This window comes from Peromyscus maniculatus, chromosome 1, assembly GCF_049852395.1.
Source record: "Peromyscus maniculatus bairdii isolate BWxNUB_F1_BW_parent chromosome 1, HU_Pman_BW_mat_3.1, whole genome shotgun sequence".
In the NCBI taxonomy this organism is placed as follows: domain Eukaryota; kingdom Metazoa; phylum Chordata; class Mammalia; order Rodentia; family Cricetidae; genus Peromyscus; species Peromyscus maniculatus.
This window is the reverse complement of record NC_134852.1, coordinates 31,498,769-31,519,169: the sequence shown is the minus strand read 5'-3', so window position 1 is coordinate 31,519,169 and position 20,401 is coordinate 31,498,769. Positions and strand designations below refer to the sequence as shown.

General features: G+C 41.1%; 1 protein-coding gene and 1 pseudogene across 15 annotated transcripts in view; one reads left to right on the top strand and one right to left on the bottom strand.

The window, feature by feature from the left end:
• The window catches only part of LOC143273511 (cell adhesion molecule CEACAM5-like), a 386,206-nt gene that overhangs the window by 349,007 nt on the left and 16,798 nt on the right, over positions 1-20,401 (bottom strand). For all 15 annotated transcript variants that reach the window (XM_076573549.1, XM_076573535.1, XM_076573531.1 and 12 more), the window contains exon 4: positions 4,452-4,727. In XM_076573549.1, the coding sequence (XP_076429664.1) occupies positions 4,452-4,727 (276 nt within the window). The remainder of the gene's footprint in view (positions 1-4,451; positions 4,728-20,401) is intronic.
• LOC143273711 (uncharacterized) lies at positions 8,222-10,302 on the top strand (annotated as a pseudogene).

Below are 20,401 nucleotides of genomic sequence, written 5' to 3'. Positions count from 1 at the left end.
ATTTTTATTTAGTAGCTATGTTAAAGTGGTTTCACCTTTTGTATAACATGTGTCTCCCCACACCCCTTATGTATCAATGCCATCCTCACCCCTTTACTCCTTGTTGTGACTTTGGGGCTCAAACTTCACCAGTCTGCTCAAGAGTGATTATTAATGCTAATGTTGACCATGGTGGTATGGTATTTATGATGTGGCTGGCCCTGTATTTGTATCTGGTTTCACCTATATGATGAGTCTGTCACATAGGAATTATTTCCATTCAGATGATGAAAAACTGGAGCTTAAAGTGGTTTTCAAAAATTACTTAAATCTGTATGGTTAATCAGAGATAGACCAGACTACCTGGCTTCAAGGCTAACCCTAGTGGTAGGAATAATTGTAGCAACATTTTTTTTCTTTCTCTATGTGTGGTATTTTGCCAAAGAAAGGTTACTTGATTATTATATGAAGTCTTTAAAAACTACTATGAGGCAGGTGAAAGATGTGATATAACCTAGCATCCTAGCATCAGAGGCTGAGGCAGGAGGATTGTGAATTTGAAGCAAGTCTGGTTAATATAATGAGACCCCTGTCCCCTAAAAGTTCCTGAATCCCAGTAGAAGGAGAACACTAAGGATGAGGATGAAGATAAACAAAACAGAGACTAGAGTAACTGCAAAGAAAGCTGATGCACCAAAAGTTGGTTCATCAAAAATAATTAACAATATTAGCAAACTTTTCCCAGATTAACTTTGAACAAAAGCAGATGGATATTAATACAATTTGAGACCTCACCATCCATTCTCAAGAATATGAAGAATTTCAAGAGCACTCAGTAGTTATATGCTAATTGTTGTGTGACCTAGATGCAAAGGACAATTTCCAACAAACATGGATTCTTTTTTTTTTTTTTGGTTTTTCGAGACAGGGTTTCTCTGTGTAGCTTTGCGCCTTTCCTGGGACTCACTTGGTAGTCCAGGCTGGCCTCGAACTCACAGAGATCCACCTGGCTCTGCCTCCCAAGTGCTGGGATTAAAGGCGTGCGCCACCACCGCCCGGCAACAAACATGGATTCTTTAGAGATGGAAGCATAAAAGAAACCAAATGGAATAGCTATATAACCAAGAAGATTGGATCAACAAATAAATTGACAAAATTTCACAGACTTTGATAAGAAAAACACTGAAACTGGATAGAAGTCCAGCTTATTGTAACAAAGGCCATACATGGAAACCCACAGCCAAAATCATATGCAGTGGGGAGACTGACAGCATTCTCTTTAACATCAGGAAGAACACAGGATGCTGCTGTGACCACTTCTGTTCAAGAGACCTTTAGGAGTGCTACACAGAGCCATTAGGCTAGACAATGAAATGAAGGTACCCAATTATGAGGTTCTAAATATATCTCTAGATGACAGGAACTTGTTCATAGAAAATCTTGAACATTCTACAGAATCTTCTCAGAACTAAATGAGAAAAACTAGTAAATTGGTTGGCTTATGAAATGAACATGCCCAAGTAAGCTGTATTTCTGTAAACTACTATTGACTTTGAACAATTTGATTTTCATTTTTCCTGGCAGTAGTGGAGCTTGAACCTAGGGCCTCATGCGTGCCTGGCAAGTGTTCAGCCCCTGAGCAATAAATAGTCCCAGCCATAACAGTAAATAATTGGAAAGGAAATGAAGAAAATATTTATTTGTGAAAGCACCAAAAAGAATAAAATACTTACAATTAAATCCACCAAGGAGATAAAAGACTTGCACTCAGAAAACTACCAAATAAGAGATGATGAAAGAAGACAAGAAATGACAGCCATTGGCATTGATGGTTTGGAAGACTTAATCTCATTATTACTGTTGTTCTGCAGTACTGGAATTGAACTGAGTGCTTTGTGCAAGGTAAGCAATTCACTACCACTGAGCTATACTCTAAGCTCTGCCTTCTAATTTTTATTTAGAAACAGGATGACACTAAATTAATCAGGCTGGCCTTGAATTGGTTGTAGTAGGCACTTTTAGAACTTGTTACTCTTGCCTCATCTTCATAAGTGGCTGGGACTTTTTTTAAAAGAGGACATTATCCCTGAATGTACTCTATCAGTTCTATGCATATCAGATCAAAACCCCAGTGGCATTTTGCACAGAAATAGCAAAGTCCATTCTAGCTGTCCTGAAACTCACTATATATATCAAGCTGGCCTCAAACTGCCAGAGATCCACTTGTCTCTGCTCCAAAGAGCTGGGGTTATAGGCAAGCACCATCAAAAATGGCCTTAAAATTATCTTGAAAAAAAAAAACAAGAATAAAATTGCAGTACATCCCACATGATTTCATAATTTTAGTACAAAGCTGCAACAATCAAAATCTTATACTTACTACTGACATAAAGGCAGAAATACACATCAGTAATATAGAATTAGAAAGCCCAGAACTGCTCATGCACACTGGCCATGATTAAATTAAAGGTTAGTTAAAATGATAAATATGTGTGTTTATGGGGCACAGTTTTGCATATATATTATAATGTGTGTCAGATACGCACAGTTGGCATATCCAGCATTTCATCTGTCACTCTTTATGTTTGTTAAAAACATACATTTCTGCTGGCTCTTTTGAATTAATTGGTGTGAAACGGAGTTGTCCTATTGAGTTACAGAACTTGGAAGGCATTCTTGCTGTCCATCTGAACCTCTGTGACCAAAGGTGTTTTGATCAAGCTGCTAAGAATGCACAATGTTGGAAGAAAAATCAGTTAAACAAGGGATGTTAGGAAGATGTAATATCCATGTAAAAGAATAAAGTTAAGCCTTCATCTAACAACATATACAAATCAACTCTACCTGGATCAAAAACCTAAAATGGATCAGACCTTAAAGTCATCAGACTTTTAGGAGACAGGATGAAAGCACCTTGAAATTGGATTTCAAATGTTGTCTTTGTAATGATGACAGAAGCATCATATGGGCCTTTTGGCTGCTTGTATGCTTCTATACCACATGCATGTTTTCTACATAAGGAGGACAGAAGAGGGTGTTGAATTCCTTGAAACTTCAGTTACAGATAGTAATAAGCTGCCATGTGGGTGCTGGGAATTAATCCCCTGTCCTTTGGAATAGCTGCTAGGGCTCTTAACTATTGAGCTATCTCTCCATGCATTTGGTTTATGGGACTGGAGAGATAGCTCAATAGTTAAGAATCAAACACACACTACTACTACTACTACTACTACTACTACTACTACTACTACTACATACCACAAAAAAACAGATACCAGAAAAAAAAAGAGTCTGTGCTAGGAGCATGAGGATAAGAAACTCAGTATACGGGCCGCAGAAATGGCTCAGTTGGGAAGAGTGCCTACAGTTTCCCTTCCAGTACCGATGGCCAACTACCACACAGATATAAATGCACAAACAATGTGGGCCAGAGAAATGGCTTACCAGATAAAGGGCTTGCTCACCTACCTTAGTTAAATTCTCTCTCCCCAGAGAACTGGCCACAAGAAATTGTCCTATGACCTCCACACACAGGAGGGGAACACCCATACAAAATGAATAAATATGCAAACGTAGTAAAAAACTCAATACAGGTCCATTCTATCTATGGATTTTATATTTATGGATCAAAACCTTGGAAACAAACTACTTGGAAAAGTATATCTAGAAAAATGTATTGTTTCCTCCTATCTTCGTCCTGTATTCAACAGAATAAGACTAGGGTCTATGCAGTATTCATATTAGTTATTGGAAATAATCTAAAGAAAATTTGATTGTGTGGTATGGGGTGTAGTGTAACATGAATATTTTACTAGATTCTGAGGGTGGTCTGTGTGTCTGACTCAGACCCTAAACTCTTAATCACTTTGCATTTCTATTTGCTATATTAACATCTATTGTTATTATTATTATCCAGGTCTCACAATGTAATCTGGGCTGTCCTCGTGCTTCTTATTTTATTAAGAGATTTTCTATTCATTTCACATACCAACCACAGATTCCCCTTTCCTCATTCCCCCAGTCCACCAGTGTTCCCACCCAGTACACCCCTGATTCCCAACTCCTCCAAGGCAATGTCTCCCATGGGGAGTCAGCAGAGCCTGATCCATTCAGTTGAGTGGCCTTGTACTTCTATGCCTCCTGCTTCATGTTCTCTCTCTCTTTTGAGACAGGGTCTCACTATGTAGCTCTGGCTAACCTGAAACTGGTTACAAAGACCAGGGTGGCTGGAACTCATAGAGATCCAACTGACTCTTCCTCTGGTGTGCTGGGGTTAAAGGCATGAAGCACTGTGCTCACCTTGCTTGGTGTGTTATCATGAGATTAACATGCATCCATCACAAAGCTGGCTGTATTTGTATGTTGAAACAGGTTTTTCTCCTTGTGACTTTGACCCAGTCTGCACTCTATTGATAAAGAAACTGCCCTCACCCCGAAAGTTATGGAGTAACAAGGGAGAAGAGTTCACTCACCTATTATGTCCACCTGGATGGGGTCACTCCTCTTGGAACTGACTTGATTGGATACTTCACACTGATAGTCCCCGGAATGCGAACTCCTGGCAGGGACTATTTCGAGGGTGCTGTTGTTCGAGGACAACTTCATCTCATTTGTGATTCTCAGACTGTGGCCTTTGAAGAGCCAATGGATTGAGATCCCAGGGTCGTTTGACAAGCACTTCAGGATCACAGAGGTCAGGTCTTTGACCGTGGTGTCGGTGAATTGGATGGAGGGTTTAATCACTGGTTCTGTGAATAAACAATGGAAAGGACCAGCTGAGAGTCCTTCACCCTCAGAGATCTCAGCCAGCTCCCAGGGCACATACAACAAAGGGGCCCTCTGCAATTCACATGTTCAAGATACAGTCTGTAAAGAAAGAGCTGAGTCATTCGACTATCAATATGACCCACAGTGACCCTGACTCAGGGTATTTGTGTAGATTCCACACTGCGAGGCTCTTCAGTCCACATGTCCAGAAATCTCAGGGTAGAGGAATGTATTTTCCACTGATATTTATGGGTATTCTTGCTCACATTTTCTGTGACTGTGAACAGTCAGATCCTGCCTTTATGAAATAGCATTTTAATTTTTATTAAATAATAGGGTTAAGATGGCCAAGCTAACATAGAGGTGTTAAAGGATAGACCTCAGGACTGGGAGAAATCCTTAACTGAAGAATTTCTGTTTGTAGAAAAATTGTATTTCCTGCCCCACAGATATGGATTAAATACTACAGAGAAGAAGTGAATAGTCACAGTGCTGACCACAGCCTGACACTCTAATGCTCAGTACTGATATTTTTGAATAGGGTCTCACTGTACAGTTCTGGCTAGCTTGTAACTTGCTATGTAGACCAGGCTGCTTCAAAATCACACTATGTGCCTCTTCCTCCTCAGTGTTGGCATCAAAGGTGTGTACAGCCATGCTCAGCTGATATTTGTCTTTTGAACCTTGAGAAGAGTAAACAAAAGAACATCATCAACTGTCAGAGACATAGTTCACCCTGACTCAGAAGAGGGCTCTCAGACACCTTCTCCACCCACTCTTTCCATCCCATGGAGTCAGAGCTGAGCCAGGCACCACACCCATGAGACAGGAGCATACCTGGGATTAGAGGTCTAGTCCCCATCTGTGTGGAATATTTTCCCCCAATTTGGAGAATAAGAATTGTGCAAAGTTGAAAGCCCTGGGTGTTCCTTGTAGGTCATGGAGGTCATAAAGTGAAAATGGAGGGGACAGGAAAGCTTGTGTTAGGCACAGAAAGAAATCTTGACCTTGAGGATCTCCTAACTATGGAAAGTCCCTCACATAACTAAAGACTTTTCAATACTGGAAAAACCTCCTCCTCACATTGCAAACTCCATCCCTATCGGCCAGAAACCAGAGAACCAGGAAGGCATTAGACATCTTGGGGGAAGACTGAGTTTTGCTAGTTTCCATAGTCCTGGGCTGGAAATTCAATGCTTCTGCACCTTCCCAGAAAGCCAAAAGACTCCACCCTTAACCTGGTGCTGATATTTCAGTGATCCACTTACTAAGGACTGTAATGTTCTTGATTGTGCTCTTACTGAGGACAGTGACAGTATTAGACAAGTCAGGTATAAGATCTACTCATATTAGTATGGATGTTGGGAATATAGAGCTCTTGGGAGGATGACTGGAGCTCTCCATTGACAAACCAAGAGTACTGTGAGGGTGGGTTAGCATCTGTGTGGCAGGAGATGTGAGGTTTGTCCTTGAATGAAAATGAATATTTGAGGGGAATATGATCTGGACATCAGGACCATCTGGAGAAAATAGAATAAAATCACACATGATATCAGCAAAGAGGAGGGGAAATCATGGTCTGTAGAAGGACATAGTAGCTCTTTGAGCTATGCTTTAACCTTAGTTGAGCAGCTCCTACCCAGAGCTGGGGTGCAGAATAGCAGAAGAGTACTCATTCAGCATGCACAAGCCCTGATCCATCTCAAGCACAACACACAAACATCCCCCACTGCACACTCATGTATGCACTGAGGCTGAGTCTGACATATCCCCTGTCTCCATTACCCTGAGCCTCTCTAGGCAGGAGAATCCCTGCAGCCCATTTAAGCTCAATGCTGGGCCTGTCTACATGTGCTTGGGCTGGGACAGGATGCCCTGGCAGCCTAGGTATCTGTATGGTGGTCTGTGTCATGAACCCAAGGGGACTGGAACCGAGTATGGCATAGTTCTAGCCCTCTGTATTTAGGCAACTGGGGCCAGGATGAAACAGAAAATACTTACAGGTAATGTTCAGAGTGAATGGGTCAGTGGGGAGTCCCTCACTGAGTCTCAGATTCACATTCATTGGGTCCAGTGTCAATCCTCACAACACTGAGTACAGTGAGAGTCCTGTTTTCCACAGACAGCATCAGCCTGTCCTCTTCTCAGAGGCTTTGATCATTTATCCTCCACAGGTAGGCTGTATTCTGAGTCTCAGGCTCACACATTAATGCTACTGAGTCCTCACCCTCCATGGGATTGGAATTGTTGTTTGTGATGTTGGGCTTAGGTAGCAGTAATGTACTGACCACAGAGAGATGATTTATCATGTGTGGTACTTCTGATTCTTGCAAGGGCATCTTACAACCAGAGATAGTCTCTTAACTCCTAGCTGACCCATATCTTTAAATCATCAGGCAGGAAGCAAATTAAAGGCAGATGGAGTGGCTGAGTGCTCAGAGATAATGGGGCCTCCTGTGCTGTGTATGGGAGAAGAAAAGACTTTCTCATGTGTGAACTGAGCTGCAGTGTTTGGTGATGGTCAGACTCAAGACCTGGAATCAGAGACCTCATTTTATCTCCTGGTCCTCACCGACCCATTGCCTGCCTTGAGACACAAGGTTCAGGTCTCTCCAGCTACACTGATTTCCCCTACTGAGTGTAGGCCAGAGCCCTCTCAGTCTTTGCTGTTCAGGGCTGTCCTACAGATAGGTTATGATTGAGCTTCCCTGAGAAACCTGACAGTCTGTCAGAGATCCCACAAGGCTCAGGATCTGCCTGACATTTAGTTCAGGCTGGGCTATAGTTGGGCTATTCTTGTCAGGTGTTTGATGCTGATTGACATGAATCTGGGAGCCCTATAAGAATCCTGAGTCTATGGCCAGGTGGAGCTTCTTGGCAACATAATGGCCAAAACTTTGGAGCCCATTCCGATTTGACGGGCGCCAGAATTCACAAAAGGAGACTTACTTGCCCCTGAGGGAATATTGAGCGGTGACAGAGCCAAGAGATCTCGTCTCCAGGGTCAAGTGACAGCGGTCCCTGCTCGCCCTACTTTGGCGCTGCTTAGGCAGGTGAGGGTGGTGGCCATGAACCCTGCGCAGGTAGCCTCACTGGTGATGTGAGTAGCAGTCCAGTCATCCTTGTTCCACATCTAGCATCTTCCTATGAGTTGTTGGTGTGCAGTGAAGGATGAAGCAGAGCCTTCTGTTGGAGTACCACATGTTAACATTCCCAAGGCAGGTTCCTTCTTCACTCGACAACTTATCCTTGTGGCATATGTGGCCCCATTTTGAATGGTCTTTTGGATGTGGAGGAACACCAAGGAACATACCCTGCACTTGTAACTTACTCATGCCGGGCATGTGAGAGACAGATCTGGTTAAGTGAAAACTTTTGCTGGAACCTAAAGCATAATAATGTCGAGAATTCTTTACAAAAGAATGACAGTAGAGCCTCATTATTTAAGAATTTCAAAGTTCATGTAGAGCCCTACTCTTCAGAGAAGCCCTCTATATGCGACGTGGAGCAGAGGAACCTTCAGGACAGTTTGATTGGTCACCAACAAAAGGTCACCCATAGCAAGAAGAGATCAGGGAGCACTGAGAATGGAGAGGACTTCCATGTTGGACAAATGCATTATACATGTGGTGAGTGTGGGAAAGGTTTCAACTGCAAAGATACCCTTGTGCAGCACCAGAGGATCCATACTGGAGAGAAGCCTTATGAGTGCAGTGAATGTGGGAAAGCCTTCAGCCGCAAAGCCACACTCATCCAGCACCAGAGGATCCATACTGGAGAAAGGCCTTATGAGTGCAGTGAATGCAGAAAAGCCTTCAGTCGAAAAGACAACCTCACTCAACATAAGAGACTCCACACTGGAGAAATGCCTTACAAGTGCCCCGAATGCGGGAAATACTTTAGCCATCACTCCAACCTAATAGTACACCAGAGGGTACACAGTGGCTCGAGGCCTTATAAGTGCAATGATTGTGGCAAAGTCTTCAGACACAAATCGACACTTGTTCAGCATGAAAGTATCCACACTGGAGAAAACCCTTATGATTGCCGTGATTGTGGGAAATCCTTTGGCCACAGATACACCCTCATTAAACATCAGAGAATTCACACTGAGTCAAAGCTTTTTGAATGCCCTGTGGGAAAATTTTCAGTAGAAGCTCTGATTTTATAGCACACCAAAGGGTTCATACTGGGGAAAGGCCTTTTGTGTGCAGCAGGTGTGGGAAAGATTTCATCCGAACCTCCCACCTTGTTCGGCACCAGAAAGTTCACTCTGGAGAGAGGCCATATGAGTGCGGTGAGTGTGGGAAAGCCTACAGCTTAAGCTCCCACCTGAATCGGCACCAAAAGATTCATGCAGCAAGAAGACTTTAGGGGTGCTTGTAGCACAATAGTATTCAGTCAGATGTTGAATCTCATAGTGAGCGGTCATGACAGGGAGATGCATTAGAAATGGCAAGTATGTAGTAAGCCTTCAAGAGCTATGTTGTACATTCTGACTAGCTCGAGTAACATGTCACTGTCTCAGTACATATGACTGAAACGATCTAATCTCTTCCATCTTAGTCTCTTCAACAACCTGCTGTGGGATGTTCTGTATGCTATAAAAATGTGTTGCTATGATTGATTAATAAATAAAACGCTGATTGGCCAGTAGCCAGGCAGGAAGTAGAGTGTAGGCAGGACAAGCAGAGAGAAGAATGCTGGGAGAAAGAAGACTGGGTCAGGAGACGCTGCCAGCTGCTGCAATGAGTAGCAAGATGTAAATGACCGGTAAGCGACAAGCCACGTGGCAAGGTATAGATTAATAGAAATGGGTTAATTTAAGATATGAGAACAGATAGCAAGAAGCCTGCCACAGCCATACAGTTTATAAGTAATATAATTCTCTGTGTGTTTACTTGAGGGACGCTAGTGAGAGAGATTTGTCCTGACCTTGGGCCAGGCAGGACCAGGAAAACTTCAGCTACAACAACCTCTGGGAAGAAAAGACTTATTTACTCTTCAAAGTCCCAATAGTAGTTGTGTAGCACATGATAAGAGTATAATTCCCCAGTCTGTCACATTTGACGGGCAGAGTTGTGTATAACCAAGAAGATCTGAGCTATGCTCTGTATTTGGCTTGCAGAAATAATTTACTTCTTGGATGTTGTTTTAGTGTGAAATATTTTTTATTTGCTTTTTTGAGCCAGTATTTTTATTTCGTCCAAGCTAGTCTTGAACTTCTCTTTCCTCAGCCTCCTTAGTAGCTGAGTGTTTAGACATGTGCCACTATCCCCAGTTCTTTATGAACTTTCTAACATAATGGGCATCCCACATCTTTAAGTCATCTAACCAGAACAAGTACTTGACTTCTATTGCTTTGGCTTCCAATAATAAATTCCTTAGAATTTACATTACTTTTAATCTTAGGGGAGGTTGGAGTGTAGTGAAAATAAAGTTAGTATTTGACCAGCTAAAAAGATAAACAGTCTTGTATTTTAAATGGGGCAGCAGGTTGCTGATGATTCTGAGTCCAGTTACTGTGTTACCTTCTATTGTTGAAAAACACTTCATATATAATAATTTCAAGTATTTGAAGGATATGACTTGACTGGATTTCAGAGTTATTTGAAGGACCACAAACTGATATATTGTGATAATCTGTCATGTGTTTTGGAGCAGAATGGATCATGTGTCTCATTTCTAGCTCATGCACTAAATCTCCTTGCACCGTTGAGGAGACCTATGTGGTCAGGATTGGGATGCAGGCTACCAGCTATATATCGAAAAATGCCACTAAACAAAAGTACAGAAATAGTGGATGTGAGTATATGGAATTACAGATTAGTTTCAATTAACTACAGGGGAAATTCTCATTGTAAGAACATTCCTAAATATTCTACTCATGAAAGCTGTGTAGTGTCAAAGGATTTATAGAACTCTTCAGCAAAAAGTGCTGTGTCACTTAGGACCGAGGTCACTAGTTCAGCATAGATTTTTTTTCCTATGCCTTCCTGAGATCTTTGCCAAATGTCTTTGCTGTATAGGCAGTAACCAAGAGAGTGAAATAATCCAAGAATGTAACTTTTTGCACATAACCAGAATTCTTGGTTACAATGAAAATGACCTTGGTTGCTTACCACTGGGGAAGATGGCTTCCTAAGTTATTTGTAGTGATATGGTAGGATTACTATATTAATGTCTACTTGTAGAAGTGGGTCGTCTAGAATTTTAAGTGGAATATTTTTATAGGCTTTATGGAGTGTAGTTAACAAACTCTGTATATTGTATATAGTTGTGTAGTTTGATATATGTGTATATACTGTAAAGCCATTCTAGCGGTGATTTTGAACATACCCCAGAGCTCCAAAGTTACCATGTGTTTCTTCAGGACTCTTCTCAATGTCCTTCATGCCCTTCATTCAATCCCTAGGCAATCACCGGTTTTATTGTACATAAGTTCTTCAAGAGGTTTATGTCAATGTAACTTCCAAGTATTTGTGTACATTTTGTCTGCTGTTAGTCTAAATAACCAATTTGACATGTATTTATGTTATATGTATAAACAGTTCATTTATTATTGACTGCTGGAAGTATGGATTTACCGCAGTTACCCCTTATCATATTTGTCATTTTTCAAGACCCATCTTCTAAATATTAAAAACAGTGATTGCAGATAAAAAAAAAGAATCCTGAGTCTATGAAATGATCTAGAGGAGTGAATGTCACCTAGTAGGTCTTCATGGTGGGGAGGTTGGAGATGTGTATGTGGACCAATAGCTTGTGCCAAGGATGGCCTATGTGACCCTGACTCAACCACTGTGTTTCCTGTCTAAGTTTCCCTATAATAGGGCACATGGTAAATGATCATTGCTAGGCATCTAAGATAACCTTAAATGTGAACAATGACCTGACCTTCCACCAAGTAGTGTCTACTAGTATTTGCCTGCAGGAAATAATCCCTGCACTGTGGTTAGAGAGATGGCTCAGTGGTTAAGAGCACTGGCTGCATTCTGGGGAGGACCTGCCCAACTTGGCCCCAGGTTCTGGCCATCGGGCAGGGCCCCACCCCCACCCTCACTGGGGAGGTTCCTCTTTTCCAAGACCCCACGCATACCCTGGGGTCTACACACCCTGCCCCCACACCCATCTGCCCAAGACCCAAGTCACTGCCTGAGATTCAGAGATCAAGCCCCAGCTCCCATCCAACCCAGAGCTTCCATCGGGACCAGAGAGAGGATTCCTGAATCTGTCAGCTCTGTCTGGACCAAGAACACTGATAAGGCCAAGAACAAATCCAAAAGGAGATGGGCAGATGTCAAGGCAGAAGTACATACAACAAAATAAAGAGCAATACAGCATCACCAGAACCTAGCCCTCCTCCAACCTAGCTAGACCTGAACATCACAAAATGGAAGAAGCAGAAGAAAGCAACCTTATGAATAACATCGTGAAGATGCTAGAAACTTATAAAGAAGAAATCCAAAATGAGATTGAGGAACAAACAATAAATGGGAAGAATGCTATAGAAAACTAGAGGAAAGGACAAATAAAGCAGAAGAAAAACATAAATCCCTGAAAGAAAATCATTAAAAAGCAATGAAACAGATGAGGGTAACAGTCCAAGACCTGAAAAGGGAAATAGAAAAAATGAAGGAGACACAAACAGAGGGCATGATGGAAATAGAAAATCTGAGTAATGAAGAGGAACTTCAGATGCAAGTATAACCAACAGAATGCAAGAGATGGAAGAGAGGATCTCTGGTGTTGAAGATACAGTAGAAGAAATAGATTCATCAGTCAAAGAAAACACTAAAGCCAACGAAGTCATGACCCAAATGTCCAAGAAATTTGGGACACCATGAAAAGACCAAACGTACAAATAATAGGGATAAAGGAAGGAGAATAATGCCAACTCAAATGCACAGAAAATATATAATCAACAAGATCATAGAAGAAAACTTTCCCAACTTAAAGAAGGAAATACTTATGAAGATACGAGAAGCCTATAGAACACCAAATAGAGTAGACCCCCCAAAAAAAATTCACCTCACCACATAATAATTAAACAACTAAATGTACAGAATAAAGAAAGAATATTAACAGCAGCAAAGGGAAAAGACCAGGTGACTTATAAATGCAAAGCCATCGGAATAACACCCAATTTCTCAATGGAGACTTTGAAAGCCAGAAGGACCTGGACAGATGTAATGCTGACTAAGACACCATGGATGCCAGCCTAGACTAATATACCCAGCAAAACTTTCACTCATCATAGACAGAGTGAACAAGATATTTCAAGACAAAGCCAGATTTAAACAATACTTATCCACAAACCCACCCCTACAGAAAGAAGTAGAAGGAAAATTCCAACCTAAGGAATTCAGATACACCCTCAAAAACACAGGCAATAGGTAACACCACAGCAGTAACCCCAAAAAAGAGAAGTACCCACACACTACCACCAAAAAAAATAACAGGAATGAACAATTACTGGTCATTAATATCCCTTGATATCAATGGAATTAATTCACCTATAAAAAGACACAGGCTTACAGAATGGATATGAAAGCAGGACCCATCTTTCTGCTGCATACAAGAAACACACCTCAAATTCAAAGATAGACACTACCTAAGAATAAAAGACTGGGAAAAGACTTTCCAATCAAATAGTCTTAAGAAACAAGTGGGTGTAGCCATCCTGATATCCAGCAAAATAGACTTCAAACTAAAATCAATCAAAAGAGATCAAGAAGGGCATTACATACTTATCACAGGAAAGATCCACCAAGATGAAGTTTCAATTCTGAACATTTATGCCCCAAACACAAGGGCACACACATATGTAAAAGAAACATTACTAAAGCTTAAATCATATATAAAACCCCACACATTAATAGTGGGAGACTTCAACACCCCACTTTCACCACTGGACAGATCTCCCAAATCGAAAATTAACAGAGAAATAAAGGACTTAACTGATGTTATGACTCAAATGGACTTAATCGATATCTACAGAACATTCAATCCTAACAAAAAAGAATATACCTTCTTCTCAGCACCCCATGGAACCTTCTCTAAAACTGACCACATACTTGGCCACAAAGCAAATCTCAACAGATACAAAACAATTGGAATAACCTACTGCGATCTATCAGACCACCATGGTTTAAAGTTAGATTTCAACAACAACAAAACCTGCAGAAAATCTACAATCTCGTGGAAACTGAATAATGCTCAACTGAATCACCAATAGGTTAAGGAGGAAATAAAGAAAGAAATTAAAGACTTCCTAGAGATCAATAAAAATGAAGAAACCACATACCCAAACTTATGGGACACCATGAAAGCACTGCTAAGAGGGAAATTCATAGCATTAATGCCCACATAAAGAAGTTGGAGATATCTTACACTAATGACTTAACAGCACACCCGAAAGCTCTAGAACAAGAAGAAGCAAAGTCTCCCAGAAAAAATAGACGCCAGGAAATTATCAAAGTGAGAGCTGAAATCAATAAAATAGAAACAAAGTGAACAATACAAAAAAATTAATGAAACAAAGAGTTGGTTCTTTGAGAAAATCTACAAGATAGACAAGCCCTTATCCAAACTAAGCAAAAGACAGAGAGAGAGCACATCAAAATTAACAAAATCAGAAATGAAAAAGGGGACATAACAACAGACAATGAGGAAATCCAGAGAATCATCAGATCATACTTCAAAATCTTGTACTCAAAAAAATTGGAAAAATCTAAAAGAAATGGATAATTTTCTGGATAGGTACCACATACCTAAGTTAAATCAAGACCAGATAAACTATTTAAATAGTCCAATAACCCCTAAGGAAAAAGAATCAAACATTAAAAGTCTCCCAACCAAAAAAAGCCCAGGACTAGATGTCTTCAATGCAGAATTCAACCAGATCTTCAAAGAAGAGTTAATACCAACACTCTTCAAATTATTTCACACAATAGAATTATCAAACTCCTTCTAAGAGGCTACAATTACCCTGATTCCTAAACCAAACAAAGATGCAACAAAGAAAGAGAAGATAATTTGCCTTGCTATCCAATTTTCAATAAAAGATAGCTCACCAAACAGATTTCAAAAAACTTTTACTGTTTCTTCATTAAAATAAATTTGCTTTACATTTACTGTTCTCGATAATCAATCACCTATGTCTCCTGACTAATTAAATACATAAACGCTTTTGGATGTAATGTTTTTATAAGGGCATGAACGTTTAGATATAGAGACCATTTAGGAAAGTTAAAAAATAACTTATGTTATATGAATTTCCAGTTATTGGGATAGATAAATAAAACATATAAACATCTAGATATGGTATAAATGATACCCACATCTCAGTAAATAACCTACAGATACTGAGGATGTATACCTAAGGTAGATGTATGGATAAAGTTTTTATTGAGATCTGAGATATATAGGCTTTAGAAATAGACTTATATAAGCATTAATACAGTAGTCTACAGATGTCCCCCAGAGGAGACCTGGGACTAATAAAAGGCCATAGCTCCTCCAGTGTACAAAGTATAATAATTGTCCAAGGAATAATTGATCCTGACTTTACTGGGAAAATTAAGATTAGTGTAAACCTCCTACAAAAACAATGCAGATTCTACAGGGCAGCGCTTAAGGGAGCTGCCAGTTTGGATTCAAGTTTTATGGTCTTCTGGGTTCAGGAAATTAAATATTGCAGACCAACTAAACCCTTAAAATACAGGGAAAGAAAATAATTGACTTGTTAGACATAAGCATAGACATTTTTTACATTTTAGAAAATGATTGGCCAAGTACTTAAGACAACTATTACTCCTTCATCTCTTATCAGTCTAGGTCAAGCTAACCAAAAGCTCAGAAATATTAAAATCGTCAGATAGATAATATTATGGCATATTCTGCCCAAAGGTCATCCCCTTTATACCTAACACTCTGTGGGGAACAGACATGCTGCAGTTAATTTGTGTATCATTAATCCCTGCTATGGACTAATATCAGCTCAAGTGCTATAGATGGGTGTTAAACTTAAAAGAACTTGGGTAAACAAACCAAAGGCATAATTGAGCCCATTATTCTAGAAATTATAAGTGATAGACATGGCCTAGGGTATCAAAATTTATCCAAGGGGCCACTGTTGACTGCCTACCCCACTACATGGAAATCTGGTGTTCCTATCTGGGTTAAGTAATTTACTTTGAATGCTGAGAGAATTGCAGCTGCCATTTGTCTAGTGGAGAAGAAGCTTAAAAATAGGGCATATAAAGCCTCCCACCAGCCCTTGAGTCGCCCCAATATTTGTTGGTTAGAAAAACATCAGGCTTACAGGCTGTTACAAGACCTTAAAAAATTAAATGAACTTTATTGGAGTCAAGGGGAGCTTCACAATCTAGATTGCCATCTCCCACTGCCACCCCTAGAATTCAAAACATAATTGTCATAGACTTACAAGACTGCTTCTTCACCATTCCTCCTCACCCTATAGATCATCAGCCTTTCACTTTTAGCTTGCCTTCTAACCCTGACACAATGGAAGTCAAAAGCTGACATGCAGAGCAGGAAATATGAGTTCTGTTTATCCAGAACTCATTTATTGAGCTGAGTTCCTCATCATATATACAGATTAGCTATCAGAACTAACTGTAGACTATACTTTCTTCACACTCCCCCAAACCAATCATAATATGTATGTATGTACACGTATATTGCAATACATTTATTGCACAGGTGATATTATATTCATATCAAACTATAAAACTTATGATTCTGTGAGACTGCAACTGTTCCCTGAAACAGAGCCCACCAGCACCCGATCAGACTAAGAAGTGAGTATCCTAAGAAGTCTTTATCCTCATACTCGAACATCCCAGCTCCTAGGATTTGGACCCAGGGTAACAACCCTGTACCCCTACACCACTACCCATTGCAGTCCCAGTTACAGGCCAGTTGGCAGGCAGATCTCCTGCAGACAGGTCAGACTCCCACCAACCACCATCAGACCTTGTAACCCAAAAGTCCCACATCCCCAAAATCCCACCCACCCTCCAAGACTGCAACTGTTCCAGCAGAGCACTCGACTGGACTAAGAGGTAGATCCGTGTCTAGGTGGGGCCCAGGGACACAAACCTGTGTGCCCACACCACCACCCATTGCAGTCCCAGTCTCAAGCCAATAGGCAGGCCTCCTGCAGACAGATCAGACTACCACCATCCCCCACCAGACCCTGTAACTCAAAAGCCCCACCTCCATAATTCCCACCCAACCTCCCAGACTGCAACTGTTCCCTGAGACAGAGCCTGCCAGCACCGGATTGGATAAGAGGTGAGTCTTTATCCTCATACCCAAACACACCAGCCCCTAGGCATTGGGCCCTGGGGCATATCCCTGTACCCTTACACCACCACCCATTGCAATCCCAGTTTCAGGCTAGTCAGCAAGCAGACCTACTACAGACAGGTCACACTACCACCATTCCACACCAGACCCTGTAACCCACAAGCTCCACTCTGTACTGGTATAATTTCCTTAGTTATGGTAAGGGATAAGTTAGATATGAAACCTTAGACACACAAATATAAGATGGATAGGATATCTTCTTTAATTTTGTCAAATATAAATAGACTAGATATTATAAATAGACTAGATATTGTAACTAGAGATCAGGAATACAAGGAACATACCTAAACATAATAAAGGCAATTAACAGCAAGCCAACAGCCAACATCAAATTAAATGGAGAGAAACTCAAAGTTACTCCACTAAAATCAGGAAAAAGACAAGACTGTCCACTCTCCCCATACTTATTCAACACAGTGCTTGAAGTTCTAGCTAGAGCAATAAGACAAGAAAAAAAGATGAAGTGTATACAAATTGCAAAGGATAAGTCAAACTTTCACTATTTGCAGATGATAAGATAGTATACATAAGTGACCCCAAAAATTCTACCAGGGAACTCTTACAGCTGATAGACTCTTAAGTAAGGTGGGAGGATACAACATTAACTCAAAAAAATCAGTAACCTTCCTATATACAAATGAGAAAGAAATCAGAGAAATATCACCATTTATAATAGCCACAAATAATGTAAAAAAAACTTGGGGTAACTCTAACTAAGGAAGTGAAAGACCTGTATGATAAGAACTTTAAGTCTCTGAAGAAAGAAATCGAAGAAGATATCAGAAAATGGAAAGATCGCCCATGTTCATGGATAGGTAGAATTAACATAGTAAAAACGGCAAACTTACCAAAAGCAATCTCCAGATTCAATGCAATCCCCATCAAAATACCAAACATTCTTCAGAGACTTGGAAAGAAAAATACTTAACTTTATATGGAAAAACAAAAAACCTAGAATGGCTAAAAAATCCTGCACAATAAAGCAAACCCTGGAGGCATCATGATCCCTGACCTCAAGCTCTACTATAGAGCTATAGTAATAAAAACAGCTTGGTACTGGCATAAAAACCAACACATGGGCCAATGGAATAGAATTGAAGACCCTGGCATTAATCCATGCACCTATGAACATATGATTTTTGACAAAGAAGCCAAAACTATACAGTGGAAAAAGAAAGCATCTTCAATAAATGGTGCTGGCATAACTGGATGTCAACATGCAGAAGATTGCAAATAGATCCATATCTGTCACCATGCACAAAACTCAAGTCCAAGTGGATCAAAGACCTCAACCTAAATCCATTTACACTGAAATGGATAGAAGAGAAAGTAAGGAGTAGTCTTCAACACATTAGCACAGGAGACCACTTCCTAAATATAACACCAGTAACATAGACACTGAGAGAAACAATTAATAAATGGGACCTCCTGAAACTGAGAAGCTTTTGTAGAACAAAGGAAATTGTCAATAAGACAAAATCACATCCTACAGAATGGGAAAAGATCTTCACCAACCCCACATCCGACAGAGGGCTGATCTCCAAAATACATAAAGAAATCAAAAGGCTAGACATCAAAGTACTGAACAATCCAATTAAAAATGGGCTACAGAGCTTAACAGAGAATTCTCAACAGAAGAATCTCAAATGGCTGAAAGACTTTCAAGGAATTGCTCAACGTCCTTAGTCATCAGGGAAATACAAATCAAAAGAACTTGAGATACCATCTTACACTTATCAGAATAGCTAAGATCAAAAACACTAAACACAGTTTATGTTGGAGAGGATGTGGAGCAAGGGGAACACTCCTACACTATTGGTGGAAAGGCAAACTTTAGAAATCAGTAGGGCGCTTTCTCAGAAAATTGGGAATCAAGGTTCCTCAAGACCCCCTATATCACTCTTGGAAATATAACAAAGGAATGCTCAATCTTACTACAAGAACACTTGCTCAACATGTTCATATGTCAGCATTATTTCTAATAGCAAGAACCTGGAAACAACCTAGATGCCCATCAACTGAAGAATGGATAAAGAGCCAGGCGGTGGTGGCACACGCCTTTAATCCCAGTACTCGGGAGGCAGAGCCAGGCAGATCTCTGTGAGTTCGAGGCCAGCCTGGGCTACCAAGTGAGTTCCAGGAAAAGGCACAAAGCTACACAGAGAAACCCTGTCTCAAAAAAAAAAGAATGGATAAAGAAAATGTGGCACATATACACTATGGAGTACTATTCAGCTGTGAAAAACAATGATATTATGAAATTTACAGGCAAATGGATGGAACTAGAAAATATCATCTTGGGTGAGGAAACCCAGATTCAGAAGGACAAACATGATATGTACTCACTCATAAGTGGATACTAAATGTAGGGCAAGGGAAGGCCAGACTCTGCCCACAGCTTCTGAGAGGCTAGCAGACAGGGAGGGACCCAGGAAGATTACATAATAGCCCAGCGAAGTAGAAGTGAATGGGATCTACATGAACAGGCTGGGCGTGGGGGTAGGGTGGCAGAGAGCAAGGAATGGGTGGTGAGAACTTAGGGAAATGGGAGGGTCAAGCTAGAGCAGGGACAGAGTGGGAGAGCAGGGAAGGAGATACTGTGATAGATGAAGACATAATGGGAGTGGGAAGAGCCAGGGTGCTGGGGAAGCTCTCAGGAATCCACAGGAATGACCCCATCTTGAACTGCAGGCAGTGACCGAGGGGGTGCCTGGACTGATCTACTCTGATGACTGGTCTAGTGAATACCCTAACTGTCATCATAGAGCTTCTATCCAGTGACTGACGGAGGTAGACTCAGGGGTCAGTGGCCAGGTGCCAGACTGAGCTTCAGGAATATCAAGTCGATGGGAGAGAAGAGGGATTCCATGGACGGGAACATCCAGATCATGATGGGAAGACATGCAGAGATGACTAGCCAAACTGGTGGAGACCCATAAATTGTGGACTAGTGGCTGTGGAGACCCCAGGGGACTGGACAAGGCCCTCTGGATTAGGAAGAGGGTTGTTTTGCTGAAACTGCTTGAGGGACACCAGGATGGGGGGAATCAGGATCCATCCCTGGTGCATGGGCAGGCTTTTTGGAGTCCAGTGCCTGTGGTGTGGCACCTTGAGCAGCCTTGGTGAGGCGGGGAGGGCTTGGACCCGCTTCAGCTCAGCGTGCAGGGTTCTGCTGACTCCCCATGTGAGAACTTGATTTGAGCATGTTGGCATGGGTGGTTGCTTGGGAGGGAGTGCAGGGGTGAGAGAAGGGAGGATG